This window comes from Myxocyprinus asiaticus, chromosome 49 (assembly GCF_019703515.2).
Source record: "Myxocyprinus asiaticus isolate MX2 ecotype Aquarium Trade chromosome 49, UBuf_Myxa_2, whole genome shotgun sequence".
Classification (NCBI taxonomy): Eukaryota; Metazoa; Chordata; class Actinopteri; order Cypriniformes; family Catostomidae; genus Myxocyprinus; species Myxocyprinus asiaticus.
Window position 1 is genome coordinate 9,591,464 of NC_059392.1, and position 22,476 is coordinate 9,613,939.

General features: G+C 38.5%; 2 protein-coding genes across 6 annotated transcripts in view; both read left to right on the top strand.

Annotated features, from left to right (window-relative positions):
• LOC127438412 (rab GTPase-activating protein 1-like) overlaps window positions 1–22,476 on the top strand; it is a 131,227-nt gene that overhangs the window by 47,476 nt on the left and 61,275 nt on the right. The gene's annotated exons all lie outside the window — the stretch shown is intronic.
• On the top strand, window positions 3,613–9,178 carry LOC127438421 (G-protein coupled receptor 52-like). Its single transcript, XM_051694002.1, has 2 exons — window positions 3,613–5,120; window positions 5,467–9,178. The coding sequence occupies exon 2, from the start codon at window positions 5,946–5,948 to the stop codon at window positions 7,056–7,058; it is 1,113 nt and encodes a 370-aa protein (XP_051549962.1). The 5' UTR covers window positions 3,613–5,120; window positions 5,467–5,945; the 3' UTR covers window positions 7,059–9,178.

Genomic DNA, 22,476 nt, shown 5'->3' on the forward strand with positions numbered 1-22,476 from the left:
GATTTGCCTATGATTTCGAGCTTTTGTCGGCGATCTCCACAAATCTGTCGGAGAGTGAAAATCGGGCCTAAAATCGTGTAAACTCGGCATTAGTTGAAAAAAAAGACAATGTGACGCGAGTTGGAGGTGAGTGCCATTTAAAAGTTCTGCTTTGTGCATTTGTCTTGCTCCATTTCTTCGTGGTGCGGTTTTATGACCTGCACACTCGATTTTCATTGTCTGCTCACCGTATGTCTTCCTATATGAGTCGTGGAGCTTTATGCAATACGAGATTTCCTCTAAAGTTGGCTCTAAAATATTAAACATGTTTGATATCCTTCGACCAGATGGAATCCTTTCACGCTGTCCAATTTGAAGATATTTTTTGACTCCCAAGTAATTAAATGATCTCCATCAGAATGTTGGTATTGGCCCAAAGAAGACTTCTTACATGAGCGCATCCTGACCTTGTATGTTTTCCATCCGTTAATATTACGGCTTTGTTTACACGTGGCATCAAAATGTAACTTTTACCGGTATTTTCAAAATGGGACGTGTTCATACATGGAAAAAATAGATAATATTTTAAAAGGCTGTATGTGAGAAAGTGACTTATGATATAATTGGTTAATATAAATTTGACCTGCCCATGTGGCCTTGGTTACGTCATCAGAAAAGAATAGTTGAGAGACTAAAAAAGTTATTACATTTTGAGGAATGATTAATTGCACATGTGACAGGGATATTTATTAAAATTAATTCAAAAAGTAAATAGTGTCAATATTAATTTCATGTTTTATTTAAAAGCTATGGATTTAGCAATGACCCTCCTACATGCACAATACTTGTGCTGTTAATGATGCCAAATCAAGTCCAGTTGTCATCCTGACCTGTACTTGGACTGCTAGTGTAGTGATGAGAGCTAGAGTGCCCTTCTTGTCCCTGTACAGTCAGAGTCACTAGGATCAAAAGCTAATGCACTGACAGATGAAGAGGATTATGGTCATTGTTATTCTCAACCTTTCTCTTCCTTTGTGATTAATCATTTATACAGTCCTCTGGATGCCACTGTTGTTTAGTTGCATCTTGTTCCACAAACTATGGATCACCATATTATTCACTTTGTGTAATTTGGTCTAACAACATGCTGAACAATTAGGGCTGCCCCCGACCAAAGATTTTCCTAGTCGACTAGTAGTCGTTAATTTAAGCCATTAGTCGACTAGTCGTCGAACGTTTATGATATTAATTTAATTACTTAAATATCTATATATATTGGGGGGCATCAGAAAATGGTTTGAGTTCCAGGGCTGAGAAAGAATGTTATAAGTAACATTGCTAACACTGTTCTGCATTACAGAGAAATACTAAAACATAATAATGAGCCTTTAAAATCTACATTTTACAAGCGCACACACGAAGCGAGCTTCAGTGATACCGGCAAAAGCGGTAATGATTCTGAATGTGTCGGAAAAACCAGCAAGGAGACTGTCTGAACATTTTGTTAATTTATAGAGAGAAATGCACATTGGGGTTGTGCCGAAAGACGATGATCTCGGGGATCAACGATGGTCAGAGTGATCGCCAATAGCTGATGCTGTTGACCATGTCAAGACGATATTTGGCTCATTTTCCCATGTATTAAATTATTATTATTAGACTATTATTATTATCAAATTAATATTACAAATAATTTGCCCGTAGACACACAGACACACTCTTGAAGAAACACACTTTATTATATTATTAAGAACAGATGACAGAAAAGCCATCTATGCGCATGTATGACGCGCTGATACGGAGGCGTGCAGTCTCATGGAACACGCGCATGTAAGAGGTTCTCACTCTTTCTTTGTTTCTGTCTTCTGAATTTTTTTTTTTGTAAGAACAGTATCGTCTATGAGTGCTGCAAATGACCTCAGACATCTCAGCTCAGGAGGTGCTTTGAGTTTAGTTCACTTGATTTCTACAGAGCAGTTCATTGTGAACACAACTCTGCAGCCTATACATCTGTGATTAAAACATAAAATACAAAAACACGTTCACCTCAAACCATGATTTATATTTCAGTTATTTATTATCATCATTATAATTATTATTTTTACATTTATAATTGTTTTTATGTCTTCATTTATGTAAGTAATTTTCCGCCTGCATGTTTAGACGGAGACTTGCCTGACGGTAAATGGGAAGGTGGTTACTTATGTATATAAAATATTATTCTTTTATCACTTCATTTATTTATTTGCTTTTTCGTTTCGTTTGGAGTGCAATTTGAATTTAGAAATGTATTTGATTTAAGTTATAAATTAATTTAATTTTTAATGCAAAATCACTAAAGCAAGAATATTCACTGATCCCTCAGCCCGGGGGTTGCCGATGTAATTGGATATTGCGATTTTTTTTTTTTTTTTTTTTTTTTTTTTTTTTTTTTTAATATATATATATATATATATATATATATATATATATCGTGAAGGAGGGAGCAAACAAATTTATTCACACACATGATGTATTTTCCCGGACAACGAAATACCTGACAGGTAGAGAATGCACAGATGAAGTAGGTTCTTTACCAGAGAGATGTTGCCCTTCACAATTGTTGTAAATCCATCTTTCAAAAAGTTGAACAACACACATTTTAATTGCATTTATTTTTTTTATTTTTTCCAGTTTCATTTTAACATTTAGTTAAAATAAATAAAAAATATAGTTCAAAGTTTGAAATCAAGGTGTCTTGCTTTGTGTAGGCTTAACCCTAACCCTGCTTAACGAAAATTAAACCATAGTACCACCAAGCGTCCAACCAGCGGTAATACCGGTGTTCGTCGGTTTCCTGCAGAGTTTTTTTTTTTTTTTTCCAACCAATCAAAAGACTCTTCTCATCGACTAACGTTTGGTCGACTATCAGGGGTCAGCCCTATAAACCATATTTAATACTATTTTTGCATCATATTTTTATTTTTTATTAAAATACCATACAAAGCTGCTCTTTGATTTTGTATATTTAACTGTCCATTTTCATTTGAAAAACCAGTCAGAGTTGAAGTGTTAGGGGCCGTTCAGGCTGAACACATTCTTGAGCTAAAAAAGAGAATGAATAGAACTGAGGCGCCTCAATGCCTTTTTTGAAGTTCTTTTAATTTGACAGAGCATCTAAAAAGCAAGGCATGGCGCAAAGGCCAAAGACTTCCACCTAGCGCATGTTTACATAGAAAAACAATTGAACAATAGCACAGACAGATGCAAAAACTTTTTATTATATTGGAAATAAAACTACTTTTGTAGAAAATTATAACCTCAATTGTTGTCTAATTTATTACTTAAGAAATGTAAGATTACAATTTGAAAATCTCCCAGTGATTTTACCTTGATTCAAATTCTAACCATCAACAATGACGTTGTCATTATATTTGTTTACTGATTGCGAGTTGGTCTTTTTTCTTACATCTACTTGCACATCGATTGGTCTTTTCTTTCTTGAATCTATTTAACCATCTTTTACACTTTACATCACAAAAAAATTGTTATGATTCTTGTGCACAGCCGACAGAAAACAAGATGCACGCCGAGTGTCATGACAACAGAAAATGGCTCTTAAGCAGCATTTAATTTACAGAACCATACCCTGAGACAATGCACTGTTCTTTTGCTGCCTTGTAAGCACTGATATCTCCTTAAAAAAATGCAAATCTAGTTATATTTAGCAAACTTTGTCAATAAAACTGGTGTTGTTGTTGTTGCATTTGTGATTGATTTAGAGTAGACTTTGGCTACGATATCCTTCCAGAGGAACATGATTGTAGAGCTCAGGAAGGCCCCCCTCCCGGAGTCTCTTAATTTGTTCCTGTTTGTTGCACCATGTCAGCTGCTGCTGTAAAGAAAGGGTCCTGGCTAACTGAAATGCCTGGCAACTGTAACCAAGGGGCAGGCATTGCTGGGCTTGGCCATTTGTCTGTGCAAGTGACTTGAGGGAGGGATAATAAAACAAGGAGAGCCACTGAGCTGTAGGAGACAAGAGGGGGAGATGGAATTATTTGATTATTTTTGGTTGGGGCAACATCTTCAGGGTGTGCAGGAAGAGGAGGATAATGAGAAAAGAGGGCGACCCTTGGAAAGATTGGAGAGAGAGAGAGAGAAAGAGAGCAGTGTGCTGGGAGGAGTTGTGTGAGAAAGAGGACCTCAGGTGCCGCCAAAAGGGAAGGGAGGAGATTTAGAGAGAGAGAGAGAGAGCGAGAGCAGCAGAGAGAGAGGGGAAAGGAAGGAGGGAGCGAATGTTATCGAGAGGCAGAGTGGAAGAGAGAGAGAGAGAGAGCGAGAGAGAGAGACTGTGAGGGGGAGAGGAAACTGTGTGCCACTCACAGCATCTCTGAGCACCATCGTGAGGAATTGGTCTCTTCTCTTCGGCTCATCGCCACTTGACACATGGCTCTGAGCGTTCCTTTTCTGCTTTCGTTTGGAATAGATTAATTCCATGTCTTAACTTTTTACTTGTGCAAATTTTGAAATGTGTTTTTGAATCCTTATTTTAAAAGTGTGCTTGTCACCTTAAGCAGGAACTGCTCTCAACCTGCTTTGGCTCACAGGTCGCAGGAAAAGCTGACAAGGGCAGGAGTGATACATGGATCTTTGACTTTTTTTTTTTGCAAACAGAGTATGTCACAGTTTCGCCTTTTGTTGTTCAGAAGAGGAGACTTGTTCACAATGAGCCGTAAGGAAGTTGGCTAATGGAGAGACGATCAGGACTACCTCAGCAGAACAGACCTTGAAAGAAGCTTGGCATGTACAACTAATCATATCAGTTGCAGAGTCTCGCAAACTGTGTGATCATGAGTGGATATACAAAGCTTTTGCCCATGGCTGTCCATTTCTCTTTTTTGAGATCTGAGGAGGCTTTCACATAAGCAGCTATATACCTCATTCAGAAACACTGGTACCATTTTTTTTTTTTTTTTACCTTTTTACATGGCCTGCTTTTTCCTCTATCCAACACGCATGGAAAATGTTTATGAAAAGTAAATGGATTGGGAGCAAAGCAGACCAAAGCCGTCAATGTGGGCCCCCAAAACATGATCTTGAAATTGATTAGTTCCGTTTTGCCTCACTCAGACGCCTGCAGGCTCTGCGCAACGATAGCTCTGGTAACTCTCAGATGCTGCCCTATGTTTTTTAGAGTGTCTGTGTTTTGATTTGTACAATAGAAAACCAAAGGGAGTCGAGACATTGGCCAAGAGGTCCCTTTTCCAAAAGCTAGATTTAGAAACAGTAATCAGATTGTGCAATGACAAGCTAATATATGAATGGAACTTAGACACTTTTGCAACTCTTGAAATTAGGATTTTGCAGCACTTAACAGCAATTATGACCTATGAACTTTCTTGAAAGCTATTTAGTACCTTTGTTGTTTCTTGTAACTGATTTTGTCTTACTGAAGTTTTATTGTTATGCTAATCTCTTCCTGTACTTTTTATTTAATTCATCATGTAGATCATCGGATCCTTATTCCACAACCCCTTCTCATATCCTGCATATTGTATACTTGTGAGGACAGCTTAAGGAATTAGCAGACTTCACTGCAAATACTGAATTATCAGTCCGAACTGTGGACCAAATTGCCAGCTGGACTTCACCACAGACATGCAACATTTTTGTAATTGCTGACATTTTCAGCAGTCCTAGTTTTGCTTGCAGAGGAAATATCTCTGCCTGACAATTATGGAACTGCTAAGCATGACTGATTTCAGAGGAGAGCTGGGAGCCCTTTTTTCTCTCCTTATGGGCTGTATTGATTTTTGCCAATGCTCATTTCATTGAAATCCAGCCATGTGAAAGACAGAGGAAAAGGGAAAAGAAGGAAGATTGAGTTCTGCTGGAAGAGATCACAGAGAGGGCACCTACACAGGCTCACAGGCCATCTGCACTGCGTTTAGGATAGAACCCTATCCAAGTGAACAGGGTCCGGGACAATGAACCAGTCAGGGCTGATTGAACCGGTCCCCACTGCAAACAGCAGCCTTAGCAATTACTTCAGCAGGTCACTAAACCATTCCTGCCCTCTGGGTTGGGGACAAAACAAGGTTGTGGAGGCTTGTGTCTTGGAGACAGCCGTCATCGTATTACTGACCGTGCTTATCATTGCAGGGAATGTGACTGTGATCTTTGTGTTTCATTGTGCCCCTTTGTTACACCATTACACCACCAGCTACTTTATCCAGACTATGGCCTATGCTGATCTGTTGGTGGGGCTCAGCTGCCTAGTGCCCACCCTTTCACTGCTCCATTATCCAGCTGGTGTCCAAGAGCCACTCACCTGTCAGGTGTTCAGCTACGTCATCTCTGTTCTCAAGAGCGTTTCAATGGCCTGTCTGGCTTGTATTAGCGTGGACCGCTATTTGGCTATTACAAAGCCCCTATCTTACAACCAGTTGGTAACACCCTGCCGCCTTCGTTGCTGCATCGTTCTCATATGGATCTACTCTTGCGTGGTGTTTCTACCTTCATTCTTTGGCTGGGGTAAGCCGGGGTACCATGGGGATATCTTCGAATGGTGTGCCAACTCTTGGCCCACATCTGCGCTCTTCACTGGCTTTGTGGTGTGCCTGCTGTATGCCCCTGCGGCCCTTGTGGTCTGTTTCACATACTTCCACATCTTCCGCATTTGCCAGCAGCACAACCGGGAGATCAGTGAACGAAGGGCACGCTTCCCCAGCCAGGAGATGGAAACTGCAGAAGGGGGCCATCCTACAGGCCACGGACCGGACCGACGTTATGCCATGGTACTCTTTCGCATCACCAGTGTCTTCTACATGCTGTGGCTCCCCTACATTTTCTACTTTCTTCTCGAGAGCTCCCATGTGCTGGACAGCCCTGCACTCTCCTTCGTGACCACCTGGTTAGCAATTAGCAACAGCTTTTGCAATTGCGTCATTTACAGTCTTTCCAACAGTGTGTTCCGACTGGGGATGCGCAGACTCTCGCAGACCCTTTGCTCGTCCTGCTCTTTCAGCCCTTGTACTCATGATGATAAGGACTTTGGCGAGCCAAAGCCAAGGAAGAGAGCCAAATCTTGCTCCATCTGAAGATTTGCAAAGAATTGCGGAGATCAATCTTAAGCTGCTAAATGTTGGCATTCGGCCCAGATTTAACAAACAACAATATAATTGTAAAGTAAATAGAAACTTAGTAGTTTCTTGAAAGTAGATTGACTGTGTTACACACGCCTAGCTAGACAACACCCTTTTGTCTAGTCCTCATATGATCTACATCCTTGAAAATATTAAATTGACACCTGCCTTGGTCCTGTAAATAACATAAAATGGTCATTGGACGTGACCACCTAGAAATATGCAGTTTTTAGAGAGTTTGTGAGCAAAATATATCTACAAAATATTTACAAGTCAATGCCAGGGGTGGGTTCAAAGCTCTTCTTTGTGATCGCTATTTCCAAATATAGAGCACACTTGCTATTTTTAGTCACATTACCCTTGTTGCAGAATTGGATGTTTTGATGTTTTAGTTAGTTTTGTTTCACAGCTGTAACCATAAGTAGCATCTTTACAAAAGGATTTGAAGACCTTTTTGACTATTGTTTTATTTCCATTGACTTGAGTCTTTGGAGTCTTGAGCCTCATTCTTATTATGGCACAGTATGTCTTAAATCTAGGATTTAAATGCAGCTAAAACAAATATGTTGGACCTGTGAATCACGTCAAACACGATATAGCAAAGGGCGAAAGCAGTTGATCCAAGTATCTATCTATATATATTTTATTTTTATTTTTTTTTCTTCAAATCTTCATTCTAGATCTGATCTTTTTCTTAGGAATCTTTAAATATCACATGCGCACAATATCAACAATGCCTGTAATAGTTCTGGACTGTAGTTTAGATCCTCAGTGGTGTAAAGCCTTAGCTGTTTGTAATTAGACCTACTGTATTTGCCTGCAGTGACCCTTTGAGAAACATGCAACACAGCATGTTTTATTTTATTTTTCTTGCCAGATCAGCTTTAACTTAACTTGACATTCACATTACTGTGAGGCTGAGCTTTTGATTCTTCTCTCTTCTCTTTACTGTATGTATGTCCAAAACAAATTTATTTCTTGCTAATTTCTTTGAAAACATACTGTTTTGCTTTCATCTGACTCTTTCATTTACCTCTATTGTCATTTCATGAGATCTGATGTTTAATTAAATGTAATTTATTTTTATAGTTTTATCTTTTTTAGGGTTTTAAATTTGCGAAGGCAGGATTCAATTGTTTTTCAAAATCAACTACACATATTTTATAGCTTTTTTTAAACTGGCATGGAAGCGGCAGAAAAGGTTGCATTCTCAAGTTTTCTAGATTTTTGCCATTATGTTCTGTGAGCTTTTTATAATGGTTTATAATTAACAGATATCTGTTATGATTTTTACATTTTAATATTTATTTTCCAAAGCAAGACATTGAGAAATGATATGTTCTGTATTTAATGTCAAATTGAATAACATCTGTATTTCTGTTTAAAATATTCTGCCATGAGTAAAGGTGAGCTTTTTTGTTATCACGTATCAACATGGAAGCCATCATTTATATAATGGTACAAAGAATACAATATATGGCTGCTTCTATTGGATTTGTAATACTTGGGTATTGTTTGAGGCAGCATTAAACAGATATGGTTTTGAGTCAAGTATTGGTGGTTTAGTAAGAAATATTTCATTTTGCTCATACCTGTAAACTTGATTTGCCAGTGGATGTTACAGCTTTTTAAAATTACATGCTGAACCTCACAGTTCTAAAAAAAAAAAAAAAAAAAAAAGTCTGTCAAAAAGTACAACTAGGCTAGTTGATGTACATTATTCATTCTTAACAACAAAGTAAAAATAATTATTTATTTTTCAATGTCCAAATTTTATGAAACTGATGAAATAGCAGGATATTCCTGTATTCATTTTGCTTTACAGCTGATGTTTCATGATGGAAACCATGAACCTATGACATCTCTGTCCAATTTTTTTCTTCTAATTAGGAAAGAATACAAAAGAAAAGAGATATATATATATATATTAGTTCATAGATTTTTTTTTTCTGTTTTTGTGAGACTTTAGTTTTGCTGTTGCTGCCAGTACAATAAAAGTAAACAGTGAACTCTGATTTATGACAACTGCATCTTTTTGGTTGTGGTTCATCTGGATTTGTCCTCAACAAAATTAAAGTTTTAGCCCTTGTCATCATTTTTATGTATTTTCAACAGATGAATGTGGTTATGGTGGACTTTAGCCAGGCAGGGTAAACACCAAATTTAATTAGACACAAATGAAAACAAGGCTGTGAGGGATACAAGTACAGTATGTTCAATGGGTTGTACTGCTGTGAGCATGTTGATTTTGAAAATGAGACATGACCGTAATACTGTATAACCCATTAAACAGACTGTAATGTCTATAACAGCATAAAAGTACAATATAATACTTATTGTGATGCTAATAAAATTAGGAATGCCTAAATGTCAAAGTAAATATTTTCACAAAGGGATAGCAAGTTTTTAGTTCAATCCCAAAACTCTGAGGTTAAAAACATTGATATTTAATTCAGTTAAAAACATCTGTATATGATTCCTGGCATACGTTCTAGTACCCATATCAAAGTGATATTCGCTGCTGGTGCGTTGAGTAGCTGTGTAATGTTTCTGGAGTGGTCTGTAGAGGCTGGTCTAAGGTTGAGTTGCCCGTGTCCTCTAAGGCTTCAGGGCAAACTGATCCCAGTGCGAAGTCTCTCCTCGGCCCCAGACTGCATACACAGCAGGGCTGGCACTCGGCGGCTGCCTCTAAAAAGGTTACAGATCCCCTCAGTAGGGAAATTATACATGTGCGGTTAGAGTGGGGGGAAATGAAGTGACCTTTTTGAAATCTAATGAGCACATCAAATGTTTCCATGATCATGGGAGGCTTTGGACCTTGGCACCAGCATGAATAAAACATGAGTGTTCTCAGCGGTCACTAACAGTATGTCTCATTCCGCCTGCTTACAATTGTTATGTGACCTAAAAATGAATTGTGCGTACAGTACAACATCCTTCTAATATCTTTACCATAACTCAGCCCAAATACCTTTTCTTCTTTGATTTGAAGTGTACTGGGCTGAGGTGTCATTAAAAAGCAGGGGCAGGCTGATGGTGGGAGATTTGAGAGCCTAGTGGATCTTAATGGCCATGTGGAATGATTTTTAGCCAGCACAGCTGCTCCGGGGCCCTCCCCTTTGCTGACATTGAAGGTAATGCATGCCTTGTCACAGACGCTGACAAAAGAGGGCTTGTTTGGCAAATCTATCCGTTCAAGTTGTTTCCTAGCTGTATTTTTTGCCATCATCTAGGAATTAACCAAATTATTGTCATCCTGATAGCTTATTTTTTTCATGGCTTAATTAATTTTTATTTTTACCTGTTTTGGCTTGCGCCATTCACAAATGTATATTAGATATTTTCAATACGATATTTTCTTTCAATTAATATTGTATATTAAGGCTTCTGACCACATTCTCTTCACTGTTAGGCTTGTGTCAATGACTTTATTGAAAGACAATATTGAAATTTTGGGCAAAACTAATACCAAATAATGTTTGTTTTGGCCGATAACCGATAAAAAAGCCACTATTATTAGTCTATTCAATTTTGCCTGTTTTTGAGGCAAAAAATAATAAATTCTGTTCGCACTTCCTGAAATCTCATGCTTTAAGTAAAAAATGGCCATGAAACCGTGTGTTTTTCAACGCTACTGATGGACAGTACTGATAAATTTTCAGATTTTCTGCTCAAATTTTGGGGCAAAATATGCGGAATCCAGTAGAATAGATTTAAAATGTGTAAGATAAAATGTGTTAAACAGAGCTGAAAATGTTATTGATGGAATGTTAAGTACTTTTGAAACCTGATATATGGTGTTCTTTTTGAACTGAAAAACTAAGGTCTTACATTATCTGATTTCAACATCGGCCTAATCATACTGATATACCAAAGAAAAGAAAACATATTTGCGCTTTACAAATATGGTAGATATATTGTATATCCATAATTGAAAGGAGGCAGTGCAAGTAACATTTTTCTTTCTTTTTTTTTTTCTTTTTTTTGGGGGGGGGGGGATTTTTCCCCTTCACCCAATTTGGAATGCCCAATTCCCAGTGTGCTTTTAAGTCCTCGTGGTCGCGTAGTGATTCACCTCAGTCCGGTTGGCGAAAGATGAATCCCAGTTGCCTCCACGTCTGAGACCATCAACCATAACATCTTATTACGTGGCTTGTTGAGCACGTTGCCACGGAGACATAGCGTGTGTGGAGGCTTCACGCCATGCACCGCAGCATCCGCGCTCAACTCGCCACGCGCCCCACCAAGAACAAACCACATTATAGCGACCACGAGGAGGTTATCCCATGTAACTCTACTCTCCCTAGCAACTGGGCCAATTTGGTTGCTTAGGAGACTTGGCTGGAGTCACTCAGCACGCCATGTGATTCGAACTAGCGAACTCCAGGGGTGGTAGCCAGCGTCTTTTACCACTGAGCTACCCAGGCCCCCGTGCAAGTAACATTTTAAGTGCTGGTTAGGGCTGGGTATCACCTGGCAGTGGCTGGCACCTCACAATGTGATATGTATTGCAATACATGTCACGATTCGATATATTGCGATACATCACGATACCATAATTTGATTCAATTACACATCAATTCCAATTCATTTGGGTGTATTTCATTTATATACTGATGTCTGATGAAGAGCATGTTGATCGAAACATCACGTTTTTGTCTCTTGGTGAGCTCATTAAATTGATTTGGAAGTAACAGTGTGCCAACTTTGTGTTTACATGATATTAATACACAAATAGTTGAATATAAATATTGATACATCGATACAGAAGTATCGATACAATATCATGAGAAAAGGTATCTCAGTATATCGATATTTGATTGTATCGACACAGCTATAGTGTTGGTTGGTTTTTCCGGTTTCAGGGTCCATTTTGCATTTGTATCAATATGGCTGCTCTAAGTTAGAGACTATTGCTGATGCAGCTTGTACACTACTGTTAAAAAAAAAGGCTGAAAAAAAGAAAGCCTTATGTCAGCGAGATGCTGGCGCAGGTTGAGACGAGGATATCTCAACGTTGGTTCCTGTGGTCTATTTTTAGACTGCATACTGGTCATACCTTTGTCATGCCTCTGACCTTTCTTTATTGCATTTTCAGACAAAGATTCGAGGCTAAGTGCTAAAAGCAAAATGGGTGATTTTATGCTCTCTTCATGTAGTGTACTCTTAGTTCAGAGTGCACAATGTACCAAATAAAACTTGTTTACATGTGTCACTGTGACATTGCAAAGTGTAATCTCTTATTAACTTACAGGAATAGTTCACCCAAAAATGAGTCATTCCAATACTGCATGACTTTCATTTTTATGTGGAAAACATACACTCATTGAGCACTTTATTAGGTACACCTGTACACTTATTCATAAGATTATCTAATCAGCCAATCGTGTGGCAGCAGTGCAGTGCAAAAAATCATGCAGATACGCGTCAGGAGTTTCAGTTAATGTTCACATCAACCATCATAATGGAGAAAAATTGCGATCTCGGTGATTTCGACCGTGGCATGATTGTTTGTGCCAGATGGGCTGGTTTGAGTATTTCTGTAACTGCTGATCTCCTGGGATTTTCATGCACAACAGTTTTTATAGTTTAATTATAATGGTGCCAAAAACAAAAAAACATCCAGTGAGCTGCAGTTCTGTGGACGGAAACGCCTCGTTGATGAGAGAGGTCAATGGAGAATGACTGGTTTGAACTGACAGAAAGGCTACGGTAACTCGGATAACCACTCTGTACAATTGTAGTGAGCAGAATAGCATCTCAGAATGCACAACATGTCGAATCTTGAGGCGGATGGGCTGCAGAAGACCACATCTAGCACTTTATTAGGACCATTGTGTAAATGCATAAAATGAACACAAGTTCTCTTTTAAAAAAATGCTTGCCATTGTAAATTACCTTTTCTAATGCACTAATAAACATCAAGAAAATGTATTGAATTTCAGCTTGCTTCTCACCAAAAGGTTTTGTATTCCTTCCGAAGACTTTAAATTTGACAATGGACTACTTTTGACAATTTTGGTTCCTTTTTTAAGCTTTAAAGTGAGTCCTTAACTACAATTAGTTGAAAATACAGTCCGGTTAATTATTCTCTGTCAAGTGCATGAAACCATAAAAATTCATGAGACATTTAGAAACCGGAATTTACAATTTTTCTATTCAGCCTACAGGATATCATGTTAATTTTGCATATTGTTTGGCATATGAATTTCATGGTAATATTAATAAATTTCATATTTATTTAAGGACATTTTTGTTTGCCATTGTACAGTAAATAATTTTGGTTCCATGTGGGGTTGCCTTTTTGATGTCCAATGTAAAAACCGAAGCAAAAGAGTACTGAAGCAAAATCAGTTGAGAGCCACTGTACTAAACCATAGCATCTTACACAGGTTTTCTGTTGAACGTTATGTCTGTTGCATTTGCCTGTAAGAACTAACAACTACTGGATTTTTCCATGTTGATTCTTTTCTTTAAGACATTTGTTCACCCTGCCAGTCTTTCATCCATATTCATGGACACAAGGAAGTGGAGCTTACTGTCCAGGACTGTGAATATTTATGGAGATCCGCCGCGTGCAATATTATGAATTCCTTTCAATATTAATCTGTACTGCCACACAGCTTCAAGAGACGTTCTTCCAACTCAAAAGGCTCTCAGAGTTGCACAGCGATGAGCGGGAGGAACACCTGCCCCTCTCCGAGTGAGGCAAGGTGCTGCTCGCTAATCAAAGACGAAGCACTTATACTTCTCATCAGACACGATGCTAATCACCCTTGTCTCTGAACCTAATGGCTGTTCATTATGACTGCTCTCTCTTCACGCTCTCTTAAGTGGGATATCAGTACTTGTGTAAAGTGTAAATTTAAAAGGATGCCAAACCCACCTAGGCACTCCCGATGCTATGTACTCTGAGGGTCGTTTAACCTTGTTATTTTATAGCTGAACTAGTGACTTATTCAAGATTGTTCCAGGCAGGGTTTTTATAGTATTTAATTTAAGTTAGAGTTTGTTTTTGTTTTGTCATTCCAATTTAGTTTTGTTAGTTTTTACTAGGGATGTGCAAATCTACAAATTTTTATAATCTACTAATCGGTTGATTTGTTTGAACGACTAGTCGATGTTGAGGATAATAATGTGTAATTAGGCTCTTATGTTCACGTGACCCCAATCAGATGCCTTTTAAAGGGATATACGGATGCTAAGTCCAGCACTTTAACATGGTAACTAACAGATATTCAACAAATAAATATGCTAAATAATTATAACATCTGATTGCACAAAACTATCAAAGTAAGAAATAAGAAAGGCTCCAATACAGAGCGGCACAAAACCTCTTGTGCGCATGCTGAACACAGAATGACGTGTTTCAGTGTAACCGGAGTGCTTTATGGTGATCCTTGTTGCGCATTTAAAAGCTCAGAGCTGCAAGATAATATTGTGGGTACACATCTAGTTCACGACATCAAGTAGTTTAAAACTATTAAATGCAAATATTTATTTGAGCAGTGTCAGACAGAATCAGCAAATGACTTTACTCTCTCCACAGCACCTCACAAATACAGGACTATTACTCCCAGCAGAGGATTTGCCATCCAACAGTGATCATCATTTAGCTGTAACAACAGTGCATAAAGACTAAACCTTAAAGGGGTCATGATTTATTTTATTTTTTTATCATTTTGTTATCTTCCCTGAGGTCCACTGATAATGTTTATGCACCAAAACATAAGTAATATCAGTTGGGTCCAATAGTTTTTAACTGCCACATCTTTCAGTAACAGTTCCTTTGCAAAGATTGAATCGTATTGTGACTGGTTTACAAGCAATCCACACTGGTATGAGCAGAAAGCATGTGGCACACATCACCAGAAATGCATCAAAGTGATCAAAGATGTCCATCTAGTGCATGCTTACATAGACCATCAATTACAAATAGTGCAGATGGGAGCAAAATGTGTCCAAGACACCTTTATACTCAAAACAGCAAGACACAGAATGGGGGTCTCTTTTTAAGAGTGACGTTGCTCGAGATTAATGATAACGGTTAAAGCAGTTCATCTAGTGCATGTTTATGTAGAAAAACATTTAGGAAGGTGTCCTGTGTAAGTCCACTTTGGTATAAATGAATCTCCCATGACCAGTGATGCCCATCTCTTCTCTTCACCTGCCAGACTGAGTGCCAGTGGGCAGGGCCAAGGTGTCTTTTTCTGATGTATTGGTCCTTGTGAATCACATAATCCACAAATTCTAAACGAGCTGTTTTTGCAGCTTGGTTTAAATAAAAGCTCTTTTTCTGTTTAGAAGGACGTTTTGAGTTCTCAAACAGTATGTTTTTATAGTAGAATGACCTCTTATACACCGATCAGCCACATCATTAAAGACACCTGCCTAATATTGTGTAGCTTCCCCTCGTGCCACCAAAACAGCGCCAACCCACATCTCAGGATAGCATTCTGAGATGTTAATTTGCTGTATTTTTTTTATTTATTTTTTTATATCCCCTTTTCTCCTAATTTGGAATGCCCAATTCCCACTACTTAGTAGGTCCTCGTGGTGGCGCGGTTACTCGCCTCAATCCGTGTGGCGGATGACAAATCTCAGTTGCCGCTGCTTCTGAGACAGTCAATCTGCGCATCTAATCACGTGGCTCGTTGTGCATGACACCGCGGAGACTCGCAGCATGTGGAGGCTCATGCTATTCTCCGTGATCCACGCACAACTTGCCACACACCCCACTGAGAGCGAGAACCCCTAATCGTGACCATGAAGAGGTTATCTCATGTGACTCTACCCTCCCTAGCAACCGGGCCAATTTGGTTGCTTTGGAGACCTGACTGGAGTCACTCAGCACACCCTGGATTTGCAACTCCATGGGTGTTAGTCAGCGTCAATACTCGCTGAGCTACCCAGGCCCCCCGCTGGGATGCTGTATTGACCTATTAGCATCTCTGTCCAGAATTACCTGTTTTACTATAGTATTCATGGAATCATAATAGTCTTTAACACATGCAGGTCGGGTCCCATTTGTATTTACCGAAGAAAAAACCATTCCCTTAGTTAACCTTGCCTGGATTAATCTGTTCATCTGTAATGAAGCTGCTTAATGCTTTTTAATGTGTTATAAAACATGGCGCAATGATCCTACTCTCAGGGGAAGATTAGTCGTACAGCCATGAGGTCTGTGGATTCTCCCACTGTGGCCTGATGCCTCTGACCCACTCATGAGCAGCTGAATGGCCTGCGGTCTGTTGATGGTAACACTCACTGACAGCTGTCCACTCCTCGCTATTAGGCTGGTCGCATGCCCATCGGAGGATACCACCATCTGTTCGTTTGTACATGCTAAAGCTGATGAATTTGGGGAAACTGGGGAGAAGCCCTTTTCCTTAGGTCATGACAGTAGCCTTCGAAGCTGAGATGGTTTTCTATCACCTTCCTTCTTATGTGAAGTATGAAAAGTTGCCCAAAACATTCAACTCGTTCATCACAGTATATCAGATTGAAAACCTGCAAAAGGTTACAGAATTGGAAGAGTAAAAGTCAATTTTTGACCTTTTCACTTTGGGAGAGGACCAAAGATGTACAATATTCGCTGATGGGATGTTGGTTTCTTTTAACCCTTTTGGTGAATTTGTCAGACACTTTTATCTAAAGCGACTTTGTTTTCGAAGTATACATTTTATAATTTTGTGCGTTCCTTTGGAATCAAACCCATGACCTTTGTGTTTCTAGTGCAACAAGCTACAAGAACACATTTTGTAATCCATTTTAATTTATTATGATATATTATTTACCTTTATTTTACCAGGAAGTCCCATTGAGATTAAAAATCTCTTTTACAAGAGAGACCTGGTCAAGGTAGCCTCCATACAAACTCAAACATATTAAATTGTAACAAACAACATGATATACAAAGATCCACAATAAAACAAGGAACAGCTATTTAAACACAGTTTTCATATTCATTATGATGCCTTTAAATTCATATAATTTGTGGTAACACTTTACAAGGTTCTATTTGTTAGAAAATGCATTATTTATCATGAACAAATATAGCCTTTTTCACGCATCGATAATCGGAAGATTTCCCAATGATTAACGATATGTATCAGGATTTTTTTCAAATATAAATTGGGCTGCTTGTTGCACAGTAGTCTTTGTCTTTTCAAACATATTTCTCACAATTTTGGTAAAGTGTGAGCGGCAGGGTAAATTAAAGGGGGTGGCACACTGGACGTGTCTGGCAGACGACATGGCATGTTCTAAAATTAGAAACAATTATTTATTTTCAACAAAGGTACGAACACACAACAACGCTCAGTGTCAACGTTCTGAAGGGCCACGGAGCTCAACATGCATAGTTTTCCATTAAATTAGACCCAAAGGACAAAGATTATTTACTCTAGTCGTCACTGGATGATCTATTGTGAACATCTATCTTTCATAGTCCCTACACAATGTATTTTCAGTTACAAACATGTAATTTTGTGGTTTGACAGCTTGAATGAAAGCCCTTTTCGATGCTAAATGCAGAGAAATTGCATAATAAACATAGTCATTTCTAATCGTTCAGTTTGCGTAGTTATACGTAAATTTGGACTACCAACTCCTGTGCCGCTTCAGCTCAGTGAGTGTGCTTCAGTAATTGTTATATCGCCCTCTTGTGTTCTCCCAGAGCCAGACTTTTAAACAGATGGCCAACTGAGTGCATTGGAAAGCCACAAATTGGGCTTCTAATTTAAATGTCGGCTAATTTTAATATATCGATGTCTCAAAAATATATCGATAAAATAACGTGCCGATCAATAATCGATATATCAATATTTTATGACATCCCTAACGAACAACCAATATTTATAAAATTCACAATATTGAAATAATTTTTGGTGTTTATTACAAGTTAAGCTCAATTCACATTAAGTGTGGCATAATGTTGATTACCACAAAAATGAATTTAAACTCATCCCTCCTTTTCCTTAAAAAAAAAAAAAAACCCATTTGCAATGAGTAACTTACAATGGAATGAATGGGGCCAAGTTTTGAAGGGTTTAAAGGCAGAAATGGTTTTTATAATTACTTTTATAAAAGCACTTTAATTCTTCTGTTAAAAGTTGTGTATTATTTGACCTGTAAAGTTGTTTTAATCGACTACATGCGGCAGATGAACTTCTAGTTATTTGTCACTGACGTTACTTTGTCATGGCAACAAAGTTGTAAAATTGGGTAACTTTCTACAGAAAATGTTAGTGTGATTTTTATCACACTAAAATAATGAAATTCATTTTGTTTACGTCAAGTGTATACTTTGAAACAGTGAATATTTTAATGTTTACAGATTGGCCCCATTTACTTCCATTGTAAGTGCCTTTATAACCAAGATTTTTGCTTTTTGTTTTTATCTAGAAACAGAGGGACAAGACTGAATTTTATTTATTTATTTTTCCAAATCAAATCGAAGTAGTCGAGTTGTAATTAACTTTATGGCAACATTATGGCGCAAATGTTGTCGATTGATCTGAACTTGTACTGAACCCAGAATATTCCTTTAATCTTGGTTAATGTTTATTTCTAAGTTCATTGTTGGCTCATAATGCATAAAGTAGTGTTAACATATGTGCAACGGGTAAAGGATGGGCAAGGAGGAGGCGGGAACCGGCTGAACAGTCAACATAACTTTAATTACATAACTGAACTTAACATAAAACACACAGACAGCACGGCCGCATGCGTCTCTCTCTCTCTTTCTCGAACTGGCGTCCCCGGCTCCTTTTTATCCCTCTCCCGCTGATTGGGCTGATTCATCGCCGGGCGTCCATTGTTATGGCCCAGCCACGCCCTCCTCCTCATCACAATATACAACTTTTTATTTACAATATATATTAGTATGTTACAATTAACATTAACCAAGATTAATAAGTGCTGTAAAATTATTGTTCATTGTTAGTTCATGTTAACTAATTTAGTTAACTTATGTTAACGAATGTAACGTCATTGTGAAATTTGTTAAAACCCTGATTTATAAAAAATAAATAAAATCTATATCTTATGGCACAAAGAACATAAGAATGAGCAAAAAGAATCTCAAACACCATTCTTCTTTGTATGTTTACAAATCTTCATATCACAAGAATCCGCTCTCAGATGAAAATATTTTCATGGCATGTGTTTGATAAAATGGAATTGGCAATTTAATAAGATCACAGCAAATATTCGTATCTCACACACACCAAAATTTAGAGGTGCATTTATCACCACTCTGTTATTTTATGATTTAGTTTTGTTTTTGTTCCTGATGGATTTGAATGCAAGTTTGTATCCGTTCTCAGTGCTCACCATTTGTGTAAGTACAAAATACGCGTACACATATGCACATATAAAAATGTATTTGCATAACACTGTGTATGTGTATATATTTAGCTCATTCCCACTGGCTTGATGCCAGTGCCACTGCGGCTCCCTCAGGAGCAGGCCCAGCTGTTCGGGCCCGGCAGCTCATGCAGACCTGCCATCCCCAGTGTGCAGGCTCCAAACTTGGCATCTCTTCACACTTACTTCCCAATTTTCCCCTCCTGTCTGTCTTTGAGCCCATATCTCAGGTGAGGCCTCCCCCTGCTGGGATACTAAACCACATTCCTCCTCAAGGGACTTAGGATATCATGCTCCAAATGAAATACCAAGAGACATCCGCTCTGTCTCCAGCAGAGTTCTTGGAACATCACCAAATTTAATTTGGCTGCGCTACAGTAACCAGCCATAACACCTACAGTACATGACCCAAGGTGGCTGAGCAGCCCTCCCCAGATTCGCCAACATTTCCACCAGTGTCATTTACTCCCCGTGAATATCGATGGACCTAGTCCTGCTTTGGACTTGTCGCCACCCTTTAAGGGAGATGAAGACTTGAGAGGTAGATTAATTTAACAGAAAATTCTAATCTGTCCCACAGAGCGCTGAGACATTACAAATTAGGGACTGAATTCTAATTACTTTCTTAGTCCAAAAAGTAGTGTAACCAAATACATTATAATTCTTGAAATCAGATTACAGTTACTGACTTTCAGTTGACCCTTCGCTAAGCTCCATCCCCTCTTAATTACCGTTGCTCGCTCTGACAAACTGTGCAAAACTTCCCGTAGGAATGAATGGGAGATTGCCATGAAAAGCTAGGTTTTTGGCAAAATATTCTCATAAACTGAATGTCAGACAGATTCAGGTCAGGAGCTTCAGTTAATGTTCACATCTACTATCAGAATGGGGAAAAATGGGATCTCAGTGATTTCAGCCGTGGTATGATTGTTGGTGCCAGATGGGCTGGTTTGAGTATTTCTGTAACTGCTGATCTCCTGGGATTTTCACACACAACAGTCTCTAGAGTTTACTCAGAATGGTGCCAAAAACAAAAAATATCAAATGAGCAGCAGTTCTGCGGACAGAAATGCCTTTTTGATGAGAGAGGTCAACGGAGAATGGCCAGACTGGTTTGAGCTGACAAAGACTACAGTAACTCAGATAACCACTCTGTACAATTGTAGTGAGCAGAATAGCATCTCAGAATGCACAACACGTCGAACCTTGAGGCGGATGGGCTACAACAGCAGAAGACCACGTAGGGCACTTTATTAGGACCAGAGTGTTCAGTGGATGAACATTGTGTATTCTCTCTGGGTACCTTGTGTTACTTTCATAAGTGGTCTCGGCAACAACGTTTTTTTCTATATTTTTTTATAATTTCACTTAAATTCTGCTTAAAACTACTCAAATACACATGACTCCCATAGACACTCTTTAGAAAAAAAGCAAACAATTGTCAGATGAAAATGGCAGAAAGCAACAGTTGCTAAGATGGGATTGGTCAGTAATTGTAATACATTACAATTGATTACTTGGGTTACACGTATATCTACAATGATAATTACGTGAAATTAAATTAAAGTGCATCTGTTTGTTTCTGAGCTCCCTAACATGTCACGGTAAGGGTGAAACGCTTGATGCTGAGTGATCTCTGAAAGGGAGGAGTGGTCATATGTTTTATGATATGCACTGGATAATTGTCTGCAGTCTTTGAGCAGTGTATTCTTTTGTGTGCTCACTTGCGCCACAGATAAACGCCAAGAGGCGGCATTACGTCTGCATATGGAATGGATCATTTTGTAGTGTTTTGAAGAAGGGAAAACCCACTATTGCAACGTAATTCCACTGCAGGTCACGATAGAAAGTTAAGAAAACAAACTCAGGAATATCTGGAAATAAAGCGAAGTAATGGAGAATAAAATGGTGAAGTCTTCCTCAGATGCCATGTTTGTTATTTACATAAGCACCTCAGGGAAATTACGTTGCTGTGGAGAAAGCAGTTTACTGACCAAGCCGCATGTATATGAGAGTAAAGTGTACACTACTTATACAGTGCACATAAACTGAAACGCTGCTTTCTCACAATACGTCGATTTCTCACAATAAACCTCCTCCTGGTGTCCATGTAAACATAGCGAGTGTTTTTGGCTCTACATTGAATGCACATTAAAATTGGAGCGTGTGTGCAGAGTCCAGGCGCTAGAATATCAAAAGTCTACTTCTGTGCCATTCTATTTTTGGCATATTTGAATATGAATAATTCCGGGTTGCAAATTCTTCCAATAAATCCTGAATATGTGGAGGGGAGAACACAGTCGTCTTATATTGTCATGGAAACCATGAGGAAATCTACCGCACTGGTGTTTTACATTTGATCATCTGAAATGAATTACAATCATTGACTTAACGACTGTGTAGTGTATTGTAGGCAGTGATGCTAAAAGGACAGTGGGGACAATGTGTCGGCATGCATCCACAAGCCCATTTGCGTCCCTTTCCACATCGTCTTAGTCTCCTAATTGATTCCATAAAAAAAATCAAAGGATCAAAGCCCAAAATGGAAGCACGGTGAAATAGGCAGCTGGGAGAATCTCACGAAGTAGTGTTCAGTCACTGACTTTCATGTCATTCTTTTCCTGTACAATATTTTACACATTTTTAAAGCCTTAAAGGAAATAATATATCCCTATTTTATTATAGAATTCCAAGTTTAAAGTGAATAAATGAATTCCTACACCTTAAGAAGTATGACAATTTGTATCACAATTATTCGCCATGATCGTGAAAGCCCTAAAACAGACAATTAATCGTCATAAACACAATTACTTGTTTGACAATTTCTTTGGATTGTGACCTGGAGATTTCTAGACAGGTTTTGTGAGATTTACCCACCTAATGTCATTACTGGATGAACAAACGGGTTCTGAAGATACATGAAGGGGAGGATTGAGAGGGATCATAAGTGTTTGTCCTAGTGGAATTGTCCTCTCACTCCTGACTTCTTTATGACTTAATGGCG

What these genes read in the sequence shown, in the direction of transcription:
- LOC127438421 (XM_051694002.1), top strand. Translation starts at nt 5,946, where the DNA reads ATGAACCAGTCAGGGCTGATTGAACCGGTCCCCACTGCAAACAGCAGC.